A 22,474-nucleotide genomic window follows, 5' to 3' on the forward strand; every position below is an offset into this window, starting at 1 on the left:
AAACATATTTTTAAATGGGACATATGGAAAGTGCTCGCAGAATCAGCTAACCATTCATTTTCACACACAAAACTTGAATGCACATAATTCACTATAGACACATCACATATCTCAATCACTATAAAAACATCACTCATGTTTTCACTACAAGAAACCATATTAGCATGGTCATCATGCTGGTTTTGAAAATCTTTGTTTTGGTTTTGGTTTTGCTTAGGCTTAGAATAATCTCTAATGTAATGACCATTTTCACCACAATTATAACATTTTCTATTCTTGGACCATGACTAAAATATGTTTTTAGACTTTTCTCTAACAAACATAAACTCACCAGAATTATTATCACCCTTATTAGCTTTTAAATATATCTCTTTGCTTTTCAAGCAATTCACAACAGTTTCTAAAGTTATCTAATTTCTACCATAATTAATAGCAGATTTAACATCACTATAAGAATCAGAAATATCATTTAAAAGAAATATATTATAATAAAGGTCCAGTCCACACACACACACACACACATATATATATATATATATATATATATATATATATATATATATATATATATAACCCAAGAGTCCATAAAATTAAATAAAATTATATATTATATATTTTATTCGAGAAAATTAATAATTTTGGTCCTGTAAGTTATGTTATGTTTTTGGTTTTGGTCTTTATGTTGTCATGTTTTAGAAAAAATACAATAACTTGGATTTTTTTTTTTTTGCTTTGGTCCTGTATGTTGTCATATTTTGGAAAAAATAAAATAACTTGGATATTTTTTTTTTGTTTTGGTTCTGTATGTTGTCATGTTTTAGAAAAGTTACAATAACTTGGATATATTTTTTTATTTTGGTCATGTATGTTGTCATGACTAGAGAGAGATATCATGTTTTGCTTAGTTAACATAATATTTTTCCTACATGACACTTATTGATTATTATGTGGCTTAAATTGGATTCCTCATAAGCAGAATTAACTAAAAAAACAAAAAAAGACCTAGAATATATATTAAAAAAATACGTGAATAATTTATCTCAAAAAAACCTTCACACAAACAAAAACCTAATTGAAGCGACCGAGTACAAATAGTATTCTACACCTCTTAAATAATAAAATCCAATAAATTTTGGTTAGGTTTTTGTTTTAATAAAATTACCTTCGAGGTAAATGGCAGACTATGTATCCATATGCAAACCATGTAATAGAAAATTTAGCCATTTAAATCTCTTTTGTTGAGATAAAGGGGGCCGACCCTTTAATTATATTTTTGTTTGCGTGAATTTTTTTTGAGGTAAATGATTCACGTATTTTCTTTTATATTTTAATTTTTTTATAGTTAATTTTGCTCATATTGATCCCAAATTATACCACATGAAAATTAATAGGTGCCAAGTTGGCGAAATCTTATGTCAACGAAGCAAAATCCGACAGCTCTCGAGAGTTCTAGTAACATAGGATGAAATCCAAAAAAATATCAAAGTTATTGTATTTTTTTTCCAAAACATGAAAACATAAAGGATCAAAACCAAAAAAATATCCAATTTATTGTATATTTTCCAAAACATGACCAAATTGATAATTTTTTCTATTTTATCGTGTCCGGGTATTTCTTCACCAAAATGCATCCAAAATAATCCTCTAAAAATAAAATATAATATCAGTAAAATGTTAGAAATAAAATCATTAAAGCCTAACACATAAAATTTAAACTTTAAACATTTTAAAAATAAATTGATCATATGTCATGCATGTGGTCATATCGATCACTTAAATTACTCGGGGATATATATATATATATATATATATATATATATATATATATATATATATATATATATCAAACATAATTCGTCGCAAATAATTTAATAATTTCATGAAACATCCAATTATTAACTACACAACTTGTTATTACTAATAAAATAGATGGAAACCTTACTAAACGAGACTCGAACACAATATCTTTTCTAAAGGTGAGAATTATGGTGCCATCATGTGATTCATATCTATAAAATATAAATATCATCTTTTATTTGAAAAATGAGTTTGACAATATATATAAATATTATCTTTTATTTGAAAAATGAGTAATCAAACGGACTTACGGACCCCACGTTCTAAATTTCGGATAAAATTTTTCATTCGAAGTACAATTATAAGTTTATAACAAACTCCTCTTTCAAATAAAAAAAAATAAAAATAATTGCCAAATTTTTTATTACTAATATTAAGTATGCACGTCAAACTCTTGACCGTGACATCGTTGCATGGATGGAGCCAAAATCCAAGATAGGGGGCTTATATAAAATTTTGGTGAAAAATACAAATCTGTTGAAAATATATATAAATATATATTATTATTTATTGTTGAATGTTGAAGGTTGAAAGTTGAAAATTGAGTTGTAAAATATTGAAAATTAGTGTGTGATGATGTAATTAATGATGTATTAATTTTTGACTAATCTCCAATTGAGATCTATAAATAGGTCTCTCCATTTGTGTAGAAAAACACAATTGTGAAGAAAGAAAAATTTTATAAAGTGTAGAATTTGATAAATTTTGAGTTTTTGAGTTTTTACTTTTTACCGTAAATTTTTACTTTTTCACAACACGTTATCAGCACGATCGCTCGAAGGTTCTCTATATTTTCCGACGCTTCAAAATACAAGAAGAAGTCAAAAATATTCAACAAGTAAGAATTTTTATTTTACTGTTTATATATTTTTATTGTGTATATATTAATATATAATATCATGTTATGAAAAAATAAGTTTTTTTCAAAACTTGTTATAAATCCTGGAAGGATGTTAAGACGACACCCACACTCCCGGTAAGGGATACGACAAGTATAAAAGCCTCTAAGGTTTTTAAACAATAACGTGATATATATTTATTATGTATATATATATTAACTATATTAATATATAATTTCATGTTATTATATAAAAGGTTGTCTATGACACTGACTTTATAATAACGTGATATGATATATATTATTATGTATTTATATACTAACCATATTTGTATAATCTCATGTTATTATATAAAAGGTTGTCTACGACACCGATCTTATAATAATGTGATATGATATACTATACCTGACTTTATACTAACTATATTGGTATAATTTCACAACATTATATAAAAGGCTGTCTACGACACTGACCTTATAATAATGTGATATGATATACATAATTATTTAATTATGATTATCATTATATGCATTACATGATTATCACGAATTTTTATTCAACACATACTCAATTTTTTCTTTACCCCCAACGGTCACAAACGGTAACAAAACGGCTAGTTTTTGCCCTATAAATATGTTCACTCAAACTCATTTTCAATCACACCAAATTCATTCTTTCTCTCAAAATATTTTATCCTCGGTTTTTTCGAAGATGGAGATGATGACATTTATAAGGATATTTTTCATAACGACTATGATCATCATGCTCACGAGTTTTTTACTCACCAGCGATTTTCCAACACATATTTTTTCTCTATTTGTATACGCACTTGTAATTTACGTTCTTCCATTATTTTGTATTGTCATATTTATGGAAATTAACTAATAAAATGCATTGTTATTTTCTAGTACCACCATGTCGAACTTGGCGAAACTCGAATTCATTGCACTTGATATAACCGGAAAGAATTATATGCCATGGACCCTCGATGTAGAAATGCATCTCGAGTCATTGGGTCTTAACGAAACTATCAAAGAAAATAATATATCATCCTCACAAGATAAAGCAAAAGCGATGATATTTTTACGCAGACATCTTGATGAGGGGTTGAAATGTGAATATTTGACCGAAAAAGACCCAATGATTTTGTGGAAAGGGTTAAAAGAACGTTTTGAGCATATACGGGAAGTTATACTTCCGACCGCACGAGATGAATGGAATACTTTAAGATTCCAAGATTTTAAAAAGGTGAGTGATTATAATTCTGCGATGTATCGAATTGTCTCACAGCTGAAATTTTGTGGGCATAATATTACTGAGATGGAAATGCTTGAAAAGACATTTTCCACATTCCACGCATCAAATATAACTCTACAACAGCAATATAGAGTGCGTGGATTTTCAAGATACTCAGAACTCATCGCATGTTTACTCGTGGCGGAAAAGAATAATGAATTGCTCATGAGAAATCATCAGTCCAGACCTACTGGTTCAACGGCATTTCCTGAAGCAAATGTCGTAAGTAAAAATGAAAACCAAAATCAAAGATATAGACAAGATTTTGGTCGAGGTCGTGGACGAGGACGTGGGCGTGGACGTGGGCGTAGAAATGATCGCGGTCGTGGTCGAGGCCGTGGATTTGAAAATAAAAGAGATAGTTATTTCAATAACTCATCTCAAAGGAACGTCACGAACCACCCACAAAAGAGGCAGCATGATAATACGGGTGAAAATGAAAATCATCCAAAAAGAACTGAGAGTGTTTGTTATAGATGTGGCACTCCAGGACATTGGTCAAGAACTTGTCGAGCCCCTGAGCATCTGTGTAAGCTCTATAAAGATTCAATAAAGGGGAAAGAAAAAGAGACCAATTTTACTGAAAACATTGACCATACAAGTGGTTCAATGAATTTAGATGCTGCCTACTTTTTGAATGATTTCGAAGATATTGATTAAATGTACTGGTGGGAAAAGAATGTAACAATGTAATTTTTATATTATAAAACATATTATATTTTGCATGTATTGTTTTATTCTGCAATTAAATTGTAACATATTATAATTTGCATGTATCTTTCTTAATTCATTTTATTGCATATTGTTTTTGAAGATCATTATGGAAAATGCTATGATCAAAGATGGAAATAATGCACTGGAAGTTTGCATACCAGATAGTGGTACAACGCACACTATCCTCAGAAATGAAAAATATTTCTTGGAATTAAAACCAACAAAAACAATGGTGAATACAATATCAGGTCCTGTAGACTTGATTGAAGGATGTGGCAAAGCACAATTTTTGTTACCTAATGGTACAAAATTTTTGATAAATAGTGCTTTATATTCACCACGATCACAAAGAAATTTGTTGAGTTTTAATGATATATATTCTCATGGTTATGATACGGAAACAATAACCGAAGGAAATGAGAAATATATGTGTCTTACTACATATAAATCAGGAAAGAAATATGTAGTTGAGAAATTATCAATGCTCCCTACTGGATTGCATTATACACATATAAGTCTAATCGAATCAAATATGGTTATTGGAAATTCTTCAATACTAACAAATTGGCATGATCGATTGGGACATCCTGGTTCAATAATGATGCGAAGGATTATAGAAAATACAAGTGGTCATCCACTGAAAGACCAGAAGATCTTTCAGAATAATAAGTTTCAGTATAAGGCATGTTCTCTGGGGAAACTTATTATAAGACCATCACCAGCTAAAATCCAAAAGGAATCACCCATATTTCTTGAACGTATTCAAGGTGATATTTGTGGGCCAATTCATCCACCATGTGGACCATTTCGATACTTTATGGTATTGATCGATGCCTCTAGCAGATGGTCACATGTATGTTTATTGTCCACTCGGAATGTGACATTTGCAAAATTGATGGCTCAAATAATAAAATTGCGGAATCAATTTCCCGAATATACGATCAAGAAAATAAGACTTGATAATGCTGGAGAATTTACTTCCCAGACTTTTAACGACTATTGTATGTCGATGGGAATTACTGTTGAACATCCTGTAGCTCATGTTCATACACAAAATGGATTAGCTGAATCATTGATTAAACGTCTGCAGTTGATTGCTAGACCAATGATTATGAGAACGAAACTCCCTATTTCTATATGGGGACATGCAATTTTACATGCTGCTGCATTGATTCGCATCAGGCCAAGTGCATATCATAAACACTCCCCATTGCAGCTTGTATTTGGCAAAGAACCAGATATTTCTCATTTGAGAATTTTTGGATGTATGGTATATGTGCCTATTGCACCACCTCAAAGAACAAAAATGGGACCTCAAAGAAAGAATGGTATTTATATCGGCTATGATAGTCCATCAATCATTAGATATCTTGAGGCTCAGACAGGCGATGTGTTTACAGCACGGTTTGCTGATTGTCATTTTGATGAAAATAACTTCCCAATGTTAGGGGGAGAAAAGAAACACATCGAAAAAGAAATCACATGGTATGTACCATCATTATTACATTTGGATCCTAGAACTAAACAATGTGATAAAGATGTACAGCAAATTGTGCATTTGCAAAGAATAGCAAATCAAATGCCAGATGCATTTGCAGACACAAAAGGGGTAACAAAATCATATATACCTGCTGTAAATGCCCCTGCTCGAGTTGAAATTCCAAAGAAACAAAATGAAGACATTCATGATGTCATAAAACGCCTGAAGCGTGGAAGGCCAATCGGTTCAAAGGATAAAAATCCTCGGAAAAGAAAATACATAGAGAAAAATGATGATCAGAAAATAGAAAATGGTGTTCCAGAAGAAACACACGATGATGAAAATATTTTGTCAGAACCACAAACTGACGAGAATCATGAAATCTCTATCAATTATATTAATACTGGAAAAATATGGAACCGAAAGAATGTACAAGATATTGATGAGATATTTTCGTACAATGTGGCATGTGACATCGTAAATGAAGATAATGAACCAAAATCTTTTGGTGAATGCAAAACTCGAAAGGATTGGTCAAAATGGAAAGATGCCATCCAGGTTGAATTAAATTCGCTAAATAAACGTAGTGTTTTTGGACCTATAGTCCTTACACCTAAAGGTGTTAAACCTGTTGGGTACAAATGGGTTTTTATTCGAAAGAGAAATGAGAAAAATGAAATAGTGAGATATAAAGCTCGACTTGTTGCACAAGGTTTTTCTCAAAGACCTGGAATTGATTATGAAGAAACATATTCTCCTGTTATGGATGCAATTACGTTTCGGTATTTGATCAGTTTAGCAGTGTCTGAAAACTTGGACATGCGTCTAATGGATGTTGTTACAGCTTATTTATACGGATCACTTGATAGTGATATATACATGAAAATCCCTGAAGGATTTAAGATGCTAGAAGCACAAAGTTCAGAACCCAGAGAATTTTATTCTGTGAAATTACAAAGATCATTGTATGGGTTAAAGCAATCCGGCCGAATGTGGTATAATCGGCTAAGTGAACACTTGATGAAAAAGGGATATGTAAATGATCCAATATGCCCTTGTGTTTTCATCAAGAAAACAACATCGGGATGCGTGATTATTGCTGTATATGTTGATGATTTAAACATCATTGGAACGAATAAAGAAATTCAAGAAGTGATGTTATACTTGAAGGAAGAATTTGAAATGAAAGACCTTGGAAAAACCAAGTATTATCTTGGTTTACAAATTGAACAAAAAGAATGTGGAATTTTTGTTCACCAGTCTAATTATACAGAGAAGGTCCTTAAACGTTTCAATATGGATCAATCAAATCCTTTAAGTACTCCAATGGTTGTCAGATCATTGAATATAGAAAAGGATCCATTTCGTCCATGTGAAGATGATGAAGTTGTTCTTGGTCCTGAAGTACCATATCTAAGTGCCATTGGTGCCCTTATTTATCTTGCAAATTGCACTAGACCAGACATATCTTTTGCAGTAAATTTATTGGCAAGATTCAGTTCATGTCCAACGAAGAGGCACTGGAACGAAATTAAACATATATTCCGTTATTTACGAGGAACGACGGATTTGAGACTTTTGTATCCAAAAGATACAAATCAGAGAATAATTGGTTATGCTGATGCTGGATACTTATCTGATCCACATAAGACACGTTCCCAAACCGGATATGTATTTACTCGTGGAGGCACTGCAATCTCTTGGCGATCACAGAAACAAACACTTGTTACAACTTCATCAAATCATGCCGAGATTATTGCACTACATGAAGCAAGCCGTGAATGTGTCTGGCTTAAATCAATGACTCGGCATATCCAAACTTCTTGCGGATTATCAGTGGACAAGAATCCAATCACACTGTATGAAGATAATGCCGCATGTGTTGCCCAAATGAAAGAAGGATACATCAAAAGTGACAGAACTAAACATATTCCTCCTAAATTCTTTGCATACACTCAAGAGCTGGAGAAGAATAAAGATATTGATATCTGTTACATTCAATCAAGTGAGAACTCATCCGATCTCTTCACAAAGGCACTTCCCACGGCGATATTCAGAAAACACATTTATAATATTGGGATGCGCAATCTACGAAATATGTGAAGAATCATTCATGTTGACATCAGGGGGAGTTTACGTGGCTGCACTCTTTTTTCCTTACTATGGTTTTTGTCCCAATGGGTTTTTCCTAGTAAGGTTTTTAACGAGGCAGTATACAACACGTAATGGAGATAGTCATTCTATCATGATCATCATCACAAGGGGGAGTGTTGAAAATATATATAAATATATATTATTATTTATTGTTGAATGTTGAAGGTTGAAAGTTGAAAATTGAGTTGTAAAATATTGAAAATTAGTGTGTGATGATGTAATTAATGATGTATTAATTTTTGACTAATCTTCAATTGAGATCTATAAATAGGTCTCTCCATTTGTGTAGAAAAACACAATTGTGAAGAGAGAAAAATTTTATAAAGTGTAGAATTTGATAAATTTTGAGTTTTTGAGTTTTTACTTTTTACCGTAAATTTTTACTTTTTCACAACAAAATCAAATATTTAAAAAGGCAATTTCGTAAATAAAAATCTTCGTTTAGGTGCACTGATTTTTATTTATTTTTTTGGTTTCTTAAAGCAATCAATCATATGGATCAAGTCTACATCAAAGCATTGATTTTGAAATAATTTTCTATATGTCCCATTGCCCAAACTTCGTTATTTAATCCCTGGAACGTTTCTTTGGTTTCCTCCACAAGTTTCAATAAATTAAATAATTTTTAAAAAGATATCAATTTTTATTTCTTACCTATCTTTTATCGATCAGTGGCCATGTACGTACGCACTCTTGTAATGGGTTAAGATGCATGATCTCTTCCTTGCTTTTTGTGAAAGAATCAAAAAACAAACAAACAAAAATCGACCTGATAGAAAATATTTATTGAAGAATTATCATTTTTTTCTCTTATATGAAAGATATTGAAATCTTAGCATTTGTAATTTAATCGTCATCGATTGATTTCGATAGTCGATTTTCTCTATTTTTTTATTTATTTCAATTACTATATACACATATATGACAAAAAAACGAGCTCTTGCGAGATATAAATTCTTAAGACTGTTTTACATGGTCGGAAAAATTTCTTAAATAACTCAACATAAATTTAATTTCAAAAAATGTCTCCTTTGTGTAAAGTATTATATATCCCATACTTAGAACTATATGTTCGTCGGGTCTTGTCATTTTATTTATCATTACATCAATGTGTAGTATCATATTTTTCGCAAACGAGAAAATCATTTATAAATAAAAAATAATCGAAACCGAAATTTAACAAAACAGAAAGCGTGTATAATAAAGGGATCTTCCGATGTGCACGCCTCTATGTCCATTTCCTTTTTGCAAGAAAAGTGCAAATCATAAACCGTTGGCATCAACTTTATCAATGGTTTGTATGAAACTTAGACCGTCTTGTATATTAGTGTACCGATTTGCATATGCATAATATATTATTTGGAATTAGAAATTACTTTCACAAATTTGAATATAATTATAATTAATTGTTTCACTATTAAGATAATGTGATGGTGATTAAGATAATGAAATATTGAGAAATTTTCGATTGATAAGTTTATGTTTTCGCATCTTATTTATCAAATTATTTGGAAGAGTATAATAAGGGGTAAAGTTTATACTTGGGATGAAGAAAACAATCGTGCATGGATAACCACATACAAACTTTCTTCTAGTTTTCATGATGATCGACGTATGCATGGATCATGTGAAAATAATTTTTAGTCCACTAATTTGTCATATTTAAGTTTTAATTAATTAATTTGTCAAACTTTTGTCTTATGCACGAACTTTTAATTTTAATAATTTTAGTCTAAACGTTAACCTGAAATCAGAGACGTCGGTATCTTACAGAATTTCTTTTTTTTTTTTTTTTTTTGAGAATGGTATTTTACAGAATTTCATATACACATTTATAATATAATATAATATAATTGGATCGATATAGAAAACAAGGGGACCAAATAAACTTGACCCAATATTTCGAGTCCAGGATAAATTGGGCGTAAATCTCTACCCGCCAGCCCATTTTCGATACTCTAGCGTCTAGCCTAGCCAACATTGGAAAAAAAAAAAAAAAAAGGTGGTTCTACAAAATATAAAAAATAATGAAGAAAATTAGAAATATATTTGAAATTGTGCTTATCGATTTTATTTATTTTAAAAAAAATTCTGTTTGATTTCAAACAAAAATCTAAATTTTCGTTTGGTTATGTTATAGCACGAAGATTATAATCCATATATACTGAAAGGAAAATGAAAAACAATTTTTTTGGTAATATAAACCGAAACTGAATTAAATTATATATACAATAATTTAAAAGTGATCAACATGAAAGGTCTTTTTAAATTTTTTTATACAATATATTTTTTTGAAGGATTTTATCTAACAAGATTCAATATTTCATTTAGAATGAATAAAATCATTATTTAAAATGCCAAAAAATAAAAAGCTTCCATTTTAATTTGGAACCATAATGCAATTTTTGTTTCGATTAAAAAAAATATGTATTTTTCATTTTAGTTTGATCCTATTTTGACAAAGGATTTAATTCAGTTTTATTCAGTGTCCACATTTTTTGTGTACATTAAATCATAACCAATATTTTATTATTTTATTGAGTAGGCCCGAGTGGTAAATTATTACAAAATTGCCGCGCGGACGCGGTACCAAAATAGCGAGACAGTAGGTTGGCTTAAAGTTGGCCGCTCGAGCGGTAGAAAATTACCGCCCGAGCGCACCTTCTGCAGAATGAATAGTCACGACTGTTTCTGCCATTTTTTTGTCATGGGTTGCATCCTTACGCTTTCAAACGTGTTGTTTCGTGTATAAGACTATATATATGGTGGTTATAACACAGAAAACATATATAGAAACATCTGATAACATACATTTGAGATTTTCTGATTCTCAAAATCTCTCCCTCACTTTCTCAAACAAAATTTAAAGTATATTTTCGTTCGTTGAAGTTCGTGATATTTGCTGTGCTGCTATATCACGATCGAAAGTCGTTGTATCTTAGAGACGATTGCCGCTAACGTTTAGCACTTGGAACGGGCAATTTCGTCTTGCGGATAGAGAGTTTCTCTCGCCTCGACTGTGTTCATTATTGTCGCTGTTATTGTTGCTGCTGTTTAAACAAGGTTTTCAGAATTCGGAATACACCCTTCTAACAATCGCAAGACGAAATTTTGTATTTCTCGGATTCTGAAAATGTCTATCGTTTCATTCACTCCGCTCGCTTCTGCCCCTGCACATGGAGAAAAGCCGCCAAAGTTTTCTGGTGCCGACTTCAAACGTTGGCAGCAAAAAATGCTCTTCTATCTTACAACATTGAATCTGTCTAGATTCCTGAAGAAGGATCCCCCCGTCGTCGTTGAAGGCGATTCTGACACCCAAAGGAGGACCGTTGTTGATGCAAGGAACCACAGCGATTTTCTGTGCAAAAACTATATTCTGAATGGCCTTGATGACACTCTCTATAGTGTTTATTCATCAGTCAAGACGGCCAAGGAACTCTGGGATTCCTTGGAAAAGAAATACAAAACTGAAGATGCCGGTATAAAGAAGTTCATGGTTGGAAAATTTCTGGACTTCAAAATGATAGACTCAAAAACTGTAATGAGTCAAGTGCAAGAGATACAAATCATCTTGCATGACTTATTGGCCGAAGGGATGGAAATCAATGAACCATTCCAAGTCGCGTCTATCATTGAGAAGTTGCCTCCTATGTGGAAAGACTTCAAAAACTACCTGAAGCACAAACGTAAGGAGTTAAAACTTGAAGATCTTATAGTGCGACTTCGCATTGAGGAGGACAACAAGAATACTGAGGCCAAGTCAAGTAAAAAGATGATGGAAATCGAGGCCAAAACAAATCTGGCGGAGTCTAGTATGAGTCAAAAGAGGAAGCGCCCCCATGATGAAAAGCAAAAGGGGAAAGCGAAGAAATTCCAAGGAAGTTGCTACAACTGTGGCAAACCGAATCATATGGCAAGGGACTGCCGACTTCCAAAGAAAAATAACAAAAATCAGAAACCAAGGCAAGTGAACATGGTTCAAGAAAGGTATGTACCTTTAGGACTTTTTGATATTGATCTTAGTGCTGTTATATGTGAGACCAACATGGTGGATGATCCAAGAGGATGGTGGATCGATACCGGCTCTACGAGTCACGTGTGTGCCGAGAAAGACATGTATTCCACCTATGCCACCGTTGGGGATCGAAAGTTGTTCATGGGAAACTCCGCAATGTCTGAAGTTGTGGGAGTGGGAAATGTGGTGTTGAAGATGACCTCGGGTAAAGAGGTGACGCTCAAAAATGTGCTGCATGTGCCAGATATTCGGAAGAACTTAGTTTCTGGTTCACTCTTGAGCAAGGCTGGATTTAGAATGGTATTTGAATCTGATAAATTTGTGTTAACTAAATCTGGTGTATTTGTTGGAAAAGGGTACCAAGATAGTGGTCTCTTTAAGTTAAATGTAATGAATGTTTCCCGCCTTGAGGCGAAGAATAAAGTTATTGGTTCTGCTTACTTGACTGAAAGTTATGATATATGGCATGAACGATTAGGACATGTAACTTCAACACGTTGCAAAGACTTGCAAATTTAAATGTAATACCTATGTTTAAAAGAAATCCACAAAACAAGTGTGAGATATGTGTTGAAGCGAAAATGGTTAAAGAGCCATTTCATAATGTCACGAGAAGTACTACGCCACTTGAATTAATACATACTGATGTATGTGATTTAAAAATGGTACAAACACGAGGTGGAAATAAGTACTTTATAACATTCATTGATGATTGCACCAGATTTTGTTATGTATATTTATTGAAAAGCAAAGATGAAGCGATCGACGCTTTCAAGAAATATAAAACTGAGATTGAAAATCAACGAAGTTCGAAAATTAAAATGATTCGAAGTGATCGAAGTGGAGAGTATGTGGCTCCTTTTGAAGAATTTTGCTCAACTTCGGGCATCATTCATCAAACGACAGCCCCTTACTCACCTCAATCTAATGGCGTTGCAGAATGAAAAAATCGAACATTAAAGGAAATGATGAACGCGTTGTTAATAAATTCTGGCTTACCTCAAAATATGTGGAGTGAAGCGATTCTCTCAGCAACTCACATTCTAAACCGGATTCCAATCAAAGGAAAAGATGAAACACCATATGAACAATAGAAAGGTCGTAAACCTTCTTACCAATATCTCAAAGTGTGGGGGTGTTTGGCGAAAGTAGAAGTACCTAAGCCAAAACAAATAAAAATTGGGCCTAAAACGGTTGACTGTATATTTATTGGTTATGCATACAATAGTAGTGCATACCGATTCTTAGTGCATAAGTCAACGAATTCTGATATACACGAAGGCACAATTATGGAGTCAAGGAATGCTGTATTCTTTGAAAATGTATTTCCATGTAAAGAAAAGAAAGAAATAAGTTCGAACAAGCGAACTCATGAAAACACAACTGAAACTCCATAAAACAACGAGGAACCACGACGCAGCAAGCGTGCAAGAGTTGAAAAATCGTTTGGTCCTGATTTTCTAACATACATGTTAGATAATGAACCAAGAACTCTTCAAGAGGCTTTATCAAATCCTGAGGCTCCTTTTTGGAAGGAAGCCATACAAAATGAAATAGATTCCATAATGCATAATCATACATGGGAGTTGGTTGATCTCCCTCCGGAATGTAAACCTTTAGGATCCAAGTGGATTCTTAAAAGGAAATACAAAGAAAATGGATCTATAGATAAATATAAAGCTCGACTCGTGGTTCAAGGTTTTAGACAAAAAGAGGGATATGATTTTTTCGATACCTACTCTCCGGTTTCTAGAATAACATCTATTCGTGTTCTCATAGCTATTGCAGCATTGCATGATCTTGAGATTCATCAAATGGATGTTAAAACTGCGTTTTTGAACAAAGAATTGGATGAATAAATATATATAAAACAACCAGAAGGGTTTGTTGTACCCGGGAAAGAACAAAAGGTGTGTAAACTTGTCAAGTCATTGTATGGACTTAAACAAGCACCTAAACAGTGGCATCAAAAGTTTGACACTGCAATGTTGTCAAATGGTTTCACAATAAATGAATGTGATAAATGTGTCTACATTAAAGGTACTACAAATGCATATGTAATTGTTTGTCTTTATGTAGATGACATGTTAATCATGGGTAGCAACCATGAATTGATTGTGAAAACCAAGAAAATGTTGAGACAACATTTTGATATGAAGGATTTGGGATTGTGTGATATAATTCTAGGGATTAAAGTTTCTAGACTTCCTGCTGGAATTATGTTATCCCAAACTCATTATGTAGAAAAGGTTCTTGAACGATTTAATGCCACAAATCATCCTACGGCTAGAACACCTATGGAATTGGGTACACATTTAGCCAAAAATAGAGGAGAACATGTTTCACAAGTGGAATATGCAAGGGTGATAGGAAGTTTGATGTATTTAACTAACTGTACCCGTCCTGATCTTGCATATACCGTAAATAAGCTAAGTCGATTCACAAGTAATCCAAGTAAGGATCATTGGAAAGCACTAATGAGAGTGCTTGGATATTTGAAATACACTTTGAGTTATGGACTCATGTATACAAAATATCCTGCGGTCCTAGAAGGATATTGTGATGCAAATTGGATTTCTGACACAAAAGACTCCAAGTCTACGAGTGGATATGTGTTCACTATCGGTGGAGGAGCGGTGTCATGGAGATCCTCTAAACAAACTTGTATAGCTCGGTCGACTATGGAGTCCGAGTTTATTGCTCTAGATAAAGCTGGAGAAGAAGCCGAGTGGCTTCGAAACTTTCTCGAAGATATTCCATGTTGGAATAAACCGGTGTCTTCCATTACGATTCATTGTGACAGTCAGTCAGCAATAGGAAGAGCACAAAGTAGTATGTACAATGGTAAATCTCGACATATTCGTCGGAGACATAATACCATAAGACAATTGATCTCGAATGGGGTTATTTCGGTTGACTATGTGAAGTCAAAGGAAAACCTTGCGGATCCGCTTACAAAAAGTATAAATAGAGATCAAATGTACAAACTACTTGGAGGAATGGGTTTAAAATCCACAAAATAAAATATTTATAGCGGTAACCCAACCTTGAGAATTGGAGATCCCAAAACCTTGGTTCAATGGGACAACTAAGTTATAAATATTAGTTTGAGTACTTGAAAAAATTACTTACTCATTCCTGGAATATCCAAGTTGACATAACCTGCAAAATGTGGTGAGGTTAAGTTTTTCTTTTAATGATTCCTATACCTATAAGGTGGAGTAATGCAGAATACTCTTGATAGGAGATCACCTATATAAGTGCAAAGTATTGGCCGCTTTGATTGCAACACTTATGAATCTAAGATATGGTCCAGGGCCGAAATGGACACAACGTGAGAACAAAATATGTAAGAGTATTGTTATGTAAGTACTATTGTCTTGGTTTACACAAACGGTTGACTAGTTCAAAACATCGCGTTACTATACAACTAGTAAATCCGATAGTATTTTACTACGGTAGGTTCAAAGCACAAGCTACCTATCCTGATGTAACAATAACTCAAAATGATTTTCTAGTGAGAATGTTACTATACGTGAAATTCATTCATGTGGGGGATTGTTGGAAATTGTATTATTGAATGAATTACAATTGAAATGGACTTGAAAGGGTTTGAATTGATTAACCCAAATTGTTTGTAAAAGCCTTGTCCAAAATATTACAAAATTCAAAATTTTGGTGAAATAAATTGGAGGGAAATGGGGAAATGGTAGTCCCACATTGGAACAACTTCAATTTGTTGTTCACCTTAATTAGTCCAACATTGGACTATGGGATTGGGCCCTTAGGGCACCGGATATTTTGTAAAGGGGCAAGACGCTAATCGATGCAACAAACACGCGCGCGCGCGCGGCGCGGCGCGGCGCGGCGAGGTGTGGTGTGGTCTTCTGATCCGATTATTCTTTTTGAATAAAATTTATTTAAAATAATATTTTATTATTTTATTGAGTAGGCCCGAGCGAGCGCGGTACCAAAATAGCGAGACAGTAGGTTGGCTTAAAGTTGGCCGCTCGAGCGGTAGAAAATTACCGCCCGAGCGCACCTTCTGCAGAATGAATAGTCACGACTGTTTCTGCCATTTTTCTGTCATGGGTTGCATCCTTACGCCTTCAAACGTGTTGTTTCATGTATAAGACTATATATATGGTGGTTATAACACAGAAAACATATATAGAAACATCTGATAACATACATTTGAGATTTTCTGATTCTCAAAATCTCTCCCTCACTTTCTCAAACAAAATTTAAAGCATATTTTCGTTCGTTGAAGTTCGTGATATTTGTTGTGCTGCTATATCACGATCGAAAGTCGTTGTATCTTAGAGACGATTACCGCTAACGTTTAGCACTTGGAACGGGCAATTTCGTCTTGCGGATAGAGAGTTTCTCTCGCCTCGACTGTGTTCATTATTGTCGCTGTTATTGTTGCTGCTGTTTAAACAAGGTTTTCAGAATTCCGAATACACCCTTCTAACATTTTATGGTAGATATTTTCAGTTATTGAATTAAGGAAGTACTTAATTTTGGTGATGGAGGTAAACTATTGACTTATCAAATTTTAGTTTTGATGCATTAACTTTTTATTTCAAGCATTTTCAAATTCGCGTAGGGTTATGAATCAATTTATTAACTTTTTATTTCAACTATTTTCAAATTCGCGTAGGGTTATGAATCAATTTTCTCGTCATATATCTAAATGTGTTACACTTTATTTAAACTTTATGACATCACAAAAATACGAAACGGTCTCCCGAGTCAGTTTTGTGAGACGGATATCTTAATTATTTGATCACCCATAAAAAAATGTTACTTTTATTGTAAATATGAGTAGAATTAACCCGTTTTACGAATAAAGATCCGTGAGATCGTATCAGTAAAGGTCTACTCTCATATATAATATATGACAAAAACTCCTATGAGACGATCTTAAGGATCATTTTTTTAGATGAGTTTCTTATATGAGTTATCTATTAAAAAGTATTACATTTTATGTCAAAAATATTACTTATTATTATAAATATGGTAAAAGTTGACCCGTTTCACGGATGAAACTGTCTCACAGGAATGTTACTCTATATTGAACCATAAGTATGTTTTATTTATTGCACGATATTACTGAGTATTATGTATTTTTTTTTAATACAAATTAGTAATCATGAAATACTTGTTACGTGTCCAAAAAATATAAAAATAAATGTAATATAATTTTATAAACTATAAAATAATAAAATCAAATGATTTATTATTTTTTTTATATTTTTCTGTTTCGGATGCATGATTTGTGGACTGTGACAAAAAAAAAAAGATAGAAAGATATGATTTGCACAACAGCATAAAATTAAGTATAAAGAAAAGAAACAAATCTGGAATATTGAAAAAAGATTGACCAAAAGTAAGATATGTTAGGAGCTCTTTCTTTATCAACTGTATTATTACATTGTGCATACGTTAAGTCAAAATATTATAAATTTAAAAATTGACAAAAGTTATTTCTTAAACTCTCCCAAAGAAAGTCTGCATATGTTTTTAATTAATGGAAAGGGAGAGTTATCTAATTTTGCTTCATCAATCATCATTATCAAATTTTATACACCCTTTAGTTGATAAGAAACTTTAATTGTCTAACCAAAAAATTAGATAACTTTCCCTTTTTCATTTATTAAAAACAGTTGTAGACTCTCGATGATGATGTATTTTCTTATCTGAGAACGGAAGCCGCAAATTATATATTCAAAATTTGCTTCATAAAAAAAAAAAGTTGTATACAATTTTTGTAAATGTTTTTTTTTTAATTTTAAAAAAAGACATTAATTTCTATAGCGCCATCATTTGTAAAATTGTCAATTATTCCATCCACAATTCCCCTTGCGGTGTGATATAGATATCCGATCCGATCACATACATGAAAAAAAATTCTTTTAAATTGAAAGTAATACTTTTTACTCAAAATATGACTCGATTAACAAGAGAGTTACTTACATATATTATATTATATATTATTAAATTTTATCCAGCTATTATGAATTTATATAAATTGTCAATCATATTCGGCCATGGAAAAAATCAAATTAATTATTATTGTAGCGTCCCACTTATCAACTTGGGGTCACAAATTAAGATCAATAACAATAGAATACAGCTACAAATCTCTGTCCAAATGAATACTTGAAGCAAAACACGTCATCTATAAGAATACTTAATTTTTCATCTGAATTTTTCAATGGCAGAAGTTTGGGGTCATCGATCAAGAGGGACATTCATCCCCAGTTCTCTAAATTCTTAAAAAATATTCAATATAAATCTATTATTATTGTCTAGATAGTTATATATAGATATTTTTATATTCTTGTTATCTTCCTCTCATTTAAATTAACTTACTCTATGTATAATTTAAAACTATACGATACAAATATTATACTCATGCAACGCGTGCGTGTTCATTGATGTCTCATATATAATAAGAATTTATGTTGCTTTTCGTTTTTCGAAAAATATTTTAGATTTTTAAGTATGCCTACTTGATTAAGAGGATTCCTGATTTCAGTATCCTCTACTAAGCGAATCGTCTGTTGGCCCGATATAAAGTAATATTACAAAAATAGAACCATCTTACGAGTCAATTTTATAAAATTGATTTTTGACTCGATTCATGAAAAATATTTCTTTTTGTATATTTTTATGCATTTTGAAATACTACCTAACTAAGTTTTGGAAATATTTACAATTTTTGAATGAATTAAATACAGATAAAATATGAAAATTGTTTCTGAAATCATATTATCTAATTTTATTCTTAATTTGTGTAAAAAAAAAAAGTTAAGTATATATTATCGTCTATATTTCTTAATTTTATTATCTAATTTTATTCTTAATTTGGGTGTGGTGAGATAGAGTGTTTTGTATACACTTGTAATATTTCTCCGGTTATAAATATTGCAGCAGCTCCGTGGACGTAGCCTATATTGGGTCAACCACGTAAATCTTGGTGTTTTTGTTGATTGTTTTATTCCGCAATTATTATTATCGTCATGATCACTCCGACATAATCTACAACAACTCTCTCTGTCACAAATAATTTTTGAGCAATTTGCGTAAGTTTTTTTCACTTCTTATCTTAATTTATTGTTGTTTAAAAAAAAAAGGGGGGGTGTAAAGTTGGTGAGCCGAACTCCAGCTGCTTGCCATTGACTTGCATAGATCATGGGATCCTCGTTGCTGCGCATGCATTCTGTAAATACCCTTTTCCAGATTTCTTGATTTCGTTTAAAACAAGCGCAGAAAACAAAAAAAAAAGGTTAGAAGGTTGCGTCACACAGATATTACCTGCGAATGATTCTGAGAAAAAAGGTGAAGTTTTTATTTAGTTTTACTGTCACTTTTTAGTTTCTTCTTTCTTGTCCGAGCATCGGTACTCTCATTCCCTCAAGTTGATTGCTATGCATTTTGTGTTGGAAAATTATGTGATTGTTGATGGTTTTCGGATTCTTGAAATTATGTAGAATCAAGGGTTCGATGGGGGGGGGAAAATGGTCGCTTTTCAAATGGATATTTGTCGAGTTTTTTTCTGACTTGATGCTCTAAGTTTTTTGTTGTTGAAAAATTTACAGCAGAGTCGATCTTTTTAGCATCATAAAGGGTAGGAATGCATCTAATAGAGTCGTAATTGAAAGAAGGCAGAATATTTTTGTGTTTCTATTCAGCAAAATGTATCGAGATCATAAATTGCAGTGAGTTGACCAATCTCCAAGTACTCCATCTTCTTGAAGTGCAATGCAGCATTTGCTTGTTTATGATATTAGCAATCAAGATTTCTTTACTATATCTTAAATACTCTTTTTTCAAGGTTGTTTGTTGTAAGAATCTTGTCCGTGTGACCTGTTCTGTTGTGGGTTCTAGTTAATGTAGAGGGGTGTTGGACAGGGGCTGACCCAGTGTTTAGTCACAGGGGTGACAGATGGTGTGGATGGGGGGAGGTGAGGGGCTGTGATTTATGTTATTTGGTTGGCTATGTTTAGATTCCAACAAAACTTCAGCATAAAATTCGAATCCTTATCAAGTGAGAGGACGATCACATACCTGCCCTGGCTAAGTCCTGTTTTGATCCTCTTGATGATGAGAAAAGGGAAAGAATCTTTTTAGCTTTTTCTTTTTCATCTAATTGATGATTTTCTTGTTGCCAATATGCAGCAATAAACAGAATTTTGGAGAGGCTATGAAGTGCTTTCAGTTCTATAAAAACGAGGAGCCAAAGACTACAAAATCTTGTACATTAGCTCTATCTTCGACTTCGATATCAACCGATCAAGATGTAATGAAATCCGGGTCGGAATGCAATTCTCAAATTATATCGGATGTGAGCAATGCATCATCGGCTAAGATCTCCTTTGCGAGCATTTCTCAGAGGAGTAGCAATCTTAGGGTGTTTGGCTTTGCTGACCTCAAAGAAGCCACCAGGAATTTTAGCCGTTCTCTTATGATCGGAGAAGGGGGCTTTGGTGCCGTTTATAGGGGTGTTCTCCTTGACACTAATGATTCGAGTAAAAGGGTCAACATCGCCGTTAAACAACTCAGCAGAAGAGGATTGCAGGCAAGCTCTTTTTGTCATACCCCATCCACATTAGTTTGTGAGGCATATGCTAATGTTTTTAAAACCACACATGACTCCTATAACAACCATGGGCAAGCATTTTTATAGGTGACAATTAAATTAGTTGATCGCAGATTCCATCATATGAAATCCCGGTTGCACGGACCCATGGTCTTGAAGCTTTACAGTTTCCTTATTGCATTTTTGTATAAGTCAATTATAGCTAATAGCAAAGAAAAATCGAGATTATTAATCGCAATGCGAACTAATAAATATGCACCTTCAACATGTTATCATGCAGGGACACAAGGAATGGGTGACTGAAGTAAATGTTCTTGGCATTGTTGAGCATCCGAATCTTGTCAAACTCATAGGTTACTGTGCTGAGGACGATGAGCGAGGGATTCAACGCCTTCTGGTGTATGAATATATGCCCAACCGGAGCGTACAAGATCGTTTATCGAATCGATTTGAGGCCACTTTGCCATGGGAAACTAGATTGTTTATTGCCCAAGATGCTGGACGAGGCTTAGCGTATCTTCACGAGGGCATGGAATTTCAGGTAATTGGATTAATATAAGTTCAGACATAGTTTGTCATGTTACAAACCAAGATTTGCAGGATAATAGAGATGACTTATATTATTTTGACATGATGAATAAGTCATGCCATGGCCATCGAACCCGTTGAAAGTTGGATTTGACTTAGAATCTGAAATTAATCTGTTTTAGACTGTTAAAAATTGTATGTTCACTACAACAAGCGCTTGGATTCATTTTTGAGTTACTTTGATGCAGATTATCTTCAGAGATTTCAAGTCTTCAAATATACTCTTAGATGATCATTGGAATGCAAAGCTGTCGGATTTTGGGTTGGCGAGGTTGGGTCCTGCAGATGGATTAAGCCATGTCTCGACTGCGGTATAACATTCACATACATTTATACATAAGATTCTATGAACTAAAAACTGCCATACATTTATTTAAAACATTCGAAACTGGCAATTCTCTCTGTATCGAACAGGTTGTAGGAACGGTTGGATATGCTGCTCCAGAATATATCCAAACAGGGCGACTAACATCCAAGAGTGATGTGTGGAGCTATGGAATCTTTCTCTATGAACTTATAACCGGAAGACGCCCTATGGACAGAAACAGACCCAAAAACGAGCAAAAACTTTTGGACTGGGTGAGGCCACACCTTGTTGACCTGAAGAAATTCGAACAGATCCTGGACCCCCGACTCAATGGGAAGTACGATGTAAAATCCGCTCAAAAGCTGGCAGCAATTGCCAATAGATGTCTAGTCCGGCACCCCAAGAACAGGCCGCGAATGAGTGAAATTCTTGAAATGGTGAACCGGGTCGTTGATGCAACTGTTATCAACTCAAATTGATGGTTCTACTTATCTGAGACTAATGGCCTTCTATGTGGCTTATGGGACTAGATAAAACCATGTATATTACACTCATTAAAATATACCAAATAAAAAATAAAGGTCAAAGACAAGATTTTTCCTCTCACATAAATGTT

General features: G+C 33.1%; 1 protein-coding gene across 1 annotated transcript; it reads left to right on the top strand.

The window, feature by feature from the left end:
* The first annotated feature begins 19,241 nt into the window (after nt 1–19,241).
* Nucleotides 19,242–22,458, top strand: LOC140863780 (serine/threonine-protein kinase PCRK1-like). The gene is made up of 5 exons (XM_073267432.1): nt 19,242–19,702; nt 20,543–20,942; nt 21,244–21,504; nt 21,740–21,862; nt 21,966–22,458. Exons 2-5 carry the CDS (start codon nt 20,568–20,570, stop codon nt 22,335–22,337), a joined length of 1,131 nt encoding a protein of 376 aa, XP_073123533.1. The 5' UTR covers nt 19,242–19,702; nt 20,543–20,567; the 3' UTR covers nt 22,338–22,458.
* Nucleotides 22,459–22,474: the final 16 nt, after the last annotated feature.

The sequence above is a fragment of the Henckelia pumila genome, chromosome 4 (assembly GCF_033568475.1).
Source record: "Henckelia pumila isolate YLH828 chromosome 4, ASM3356847v2, whole genome shotgun sequence".
Taxonomy (NCBI): Eukaryota; Viridiplantae; Streptophyta; class Magnoliopsida; order Lamiales; family Gesneriaceae; genus Henckelia; species Henckelia pumila.

Bases quoted from the DNA above. Each gene is read 5' to 3' on its own strand.
- LOC140863780 (XM_073267432.1), top strand. From the start codon at position 20,568: ATGAAGTGCTTTCAGTTCTATAAAAACGAGGAGCCAAAGACTACAAAA. The intron at 21,505-21,739 runs GTAATTGGATTA...ACTTTGATGCAG, and splicing joins ACGAGGGCATGGAATTTCAG to ATTATCTTCAGAGATTTCAA. The intron at 21,863-21,965 runs GTATAACATTCA...TGTATCGAACAG, and splicing joins TAAGCCATGTCTCGACTGCG to GTTGTAGGAACGGTTGGATA.